General features: G+C 46.0%; 1 protein-coding gene across 1 annotated transcript; it reads right to left on the bottom strand.

Annotated features, from left to right (window-relative positions):
* Positions 1–2,112: 2,112 nt before the first annotated feature.
* Positions 2,113–3,013, bottom strand: LOC136471736 (eukaryotic translation initiation factor 1A-like). The gene has a single exon (XM_066469491.1). The coding sequence runs from the start codon at positions 2,912–2,914 to the stop codon at positions 2,486–2,488; it is 429 nt and encodes a 142-aa protein (XP_066325588.1). The 5' UTR covers positions 2,915–3,013; the 3' UTR covers positions 2,113–2,485.
* Between the last annotated feature and the right edge of the window lie 257 nt (positions 3,014–3,270).

Below are 3,270 nucleotides of genomic sequence, written 5' to 3'. Positions count from 1 at the left end.
CAACGTCCGGTCACTCACCTCTCAGTATCCGGTCGCGTCCAGACGACTTCACCTTGATAAAATGAACTGACCGGACTCTGCGCCAGCGTCCGGTCACACTAGAACCAGCGTCCGATCAACATTTGACCCTCCATTCACTTCCAACACGGAATCATATGTGAATAAAGTTCGCTCCAATTGATCTAAGGGCTTTTTAGGAGCTACCTAGTGCTAGATTTTGCAAGTATGCACCACACCTAATCTACTAGACTCACATAGATTAAGCTACCCATCCATATCCTCCTTAATAATTTAGATGGAACAAAATGTGGTGCCACATTCGCTAGTTTAGACGGAATCTCTCCAATCCGAGGATCAGCGCGCATTCTGAGCTATTAGATGACGCCTCAGTTACTGGCATGTTCTGGGCGACAACTCGCCGGGCAGGAAGCATCTACAGGTCAGCCGCCACGTAGCATATACTAATATATGCTTGAATTATTGCTAGAGATAGAGACGTGAGAATATTAAAAGGCAGAGCAGCACCGAAAGGACCCTTGTGCGGACAGCATTTTCTTCAAATTGCACGAAGAAATACACCCTACTAAGCCAAACCAGAAAAAGGAAACGGGAATGGCAACAGCCTTTTGTACGTCAAATGTTCACATATAAATCAAACCCAAACCAAATCAATTTGCTGCTGAGTCTCAAACTATGAACCTAGCTACAGTTTCCTTCTGTACATTATTTCAATGGAAGAATGTAATAGGTTCATATGCACATTCATAGTGCTTATTCTTCACTGTGTGCTTTTGCATTGTTTACGGAATTTACAACAGTTTTCTACGTTACTGCTGCCTTCTCATGCTACATTTTTATGCTTGCTAGCCCGCGCAGCTACACGGGGGATCCTGCTAGTACAACATTATAATTGTATCTTCTTCAAATAAACTGAACCATGTTAAACTTAAAAAGATTCATATACGTGTATCACACTCACCCACTCAAATAACAAGAGTGACGAGATCCAGTAAGTGAATCTGATAAGATAAGATCCAGAGCTCTGATTTCCTTTTTCAATCAAGAGAGCTCTGATTTTCTTTTCCAATCAAGAGATGAGATCACAGTTTCCAACAGGATAAGATGACACAAATCACAGCATATTAACAAGGAAAGCATTATATTAATCTCGACAAACTATAGATACTGAATTGGCTCTGATTTTCATGGGAAGGAAATAGGCTAACCAAACCATACTTGTATAAGTGTGAACCGAAAAAATAATATATGCCTCAATATTGCAAATATAATCCAGCAAATTCATTTTCCAATCCCACAAGTCTTTGCAATAAAAATCCAATTACTTGATTGCAATCCCACTTGGTGAACGATTATCTAATTCTGGAGACTCTATGGTGCCGGATTTATAGATTTTACAGTATCATAATACGGAGGGAATAAATGGTAACTTCATATCACTCAACATACTGATATAGCATACAGGAGCCTTGTTATAGATTCATATAAGAATAATACAATTCCCAAACAGGGGACCTAGGGAACATGAACGATCACAATTATCCACCCAATGGCACACACGATGAGTGATACTTTCTAGCTACACCAGGACATGACAGAAAACAGTGCAAAAGCATGGTCACAAACAGTACAAGCCAGATGGTACCCAGTAATCATCTAATTACATAACGGTGGTCAACTCTAATCATCTAGTCAATTGTGCTAAAGAAGGTTAATAAAACCTTAGAAAAGATAATTTGGCTCCACAATTGCCTCATGAACATCTAAAGTCGTATGCGGGTCGGTAAAGATGACATGGTAGGAATAGATATAGCCACTAGACACGTTCAATGTTGCAACGTAGAGCACAGGTGGCAACAAAACAGATGGGCAACAGTTTAGCATTGTGTGGGAGCACGACATTGCAAGTAGAAAGTAGAGATGGGTAATATTCAGCAGATATGAAATTGCACTGAAAATTATTGTTACTGTGCAAACTGGTCAGAGACTGGGGTCCCACCATAATCCAACCACAAAAGACTGGCCTCCGACTCACAATAACCATGTACCCCAAAGTGAGGAACCCAGTTAGTTGAATACAGAGAAAACCGTGGATGAAATGAACACAAAAGGCATTATTAGAACAAAATTGGATCATGCCCAACCAAATATATCATATTACACAAAGGGAGAGGAATCAGTTCAGTTTCAGTCCCATACTTGCTATATCACCATATGGACTCCCCACGATTATTGGGCACAAGTGCCCCCAAATCCTTGTACATAGGACTCGCCGCCCGTATCACACAACAGAATTCACAGTACCATCACCACGACTACCATCGCAGATATTCTTCAGACATGAAGAGAGAGAATGGTAACCGCCGCAAGAAGTCAAGAAGAGAATGATACATTTGTTTTATACATACGTTTAGTTTACCATGGCCGGCCGAGGCAGAGGATGGAGAGGGACCGTGGAAGATGGCGATCAGATCTTGTCGATGTCCTCGTCCTCGAACTGTATATAGTCATCCTGCGCGCCGGCGTCCTCCTCGTCAACGACGCCCTCGTTGAGCCTGACGTTGTCGGGGATCTCGCCATAGGCCTTGAGCAGGCGGGCCTCGTCGTTCATGTACTTGAGGATGACGTCGGCCTTGTCGTCCTGGTAGTCGCGCAGGCCGACGAGGACGATGTCCCCGGCGGCGATCCACACCTTCTTGTGCATCTTGCCCCGGATGTGGCAGAGTCGCTTGGTGCCGTCGATGCAGAGCGCCTCGCAGCGGCCGTTGCCCAGCATCCGCGTCACCTGCGCGTACTCCTGCCCGTCCTCCTTGAACACCAGCTCCCGCTTCTCGTCGTCCGCCTCGTTCTTGCCCCGCTTCCGGTTCTTGCCTCCCTTTCCCTTGTTCTTCGGCATCGCGCGGAAACCCTAGCGCGGCTTGATCGGAGGAGCGGTGGGGAATTTGGCCGCGAAAGGTTTGGTTGGGCGCTCTGCCCCTAAGCTTCGACGCGGTCGTTGCTTTTTGGTTTGATTGATTTTATAGAAAGAAGAAGAAACAAGGCCCCGACGAGCACGGGAGGAGATGGGAGCCGTTCGATCTAACGGGTGTGAGGATTTTGACGGTGGGGATGGGTCGTGGGGCCGCCGGCGCGGGGTCTCTCTTGGGCCCACCACCGGACGGGAGCCGATGCCCGACGATCAGGTTCCTGGGGTTTTCCATTTTCTTTCGGTTGCTTGGAGAACCGGATACGCGGCGACCCCGCCAGGGTCTG

The sequence above is a fragment of the Miscanthus floridulus genome, chromosome 8, assembly GCF_019320115.1.
Source record: "Miscanthus floridulus cultivar M001 chromosome 8, ASM1932011v1, whole genome shotgun sequence".
NCBI classification, from domain to species: domain Eukaryota; kingdom Viridiplantae; phylum Streptophyta; class Magnoliopsida; order Poales; family Poaceae; genus Miscanthus; species Miscanthus floridulus.
This window is presented reverse-complemented; position numbering and strand designations above follow the sequence as displayed.

Coding starts and splice junctions, on each gene's coding strand:
- LOC136471736 (XM_066469491.1), bottom strand. CDS start 2,914: ATGCCGAAGAACAAGGGAAAGGGAGGCAAGAACCGGAAGCGGGGCAAG.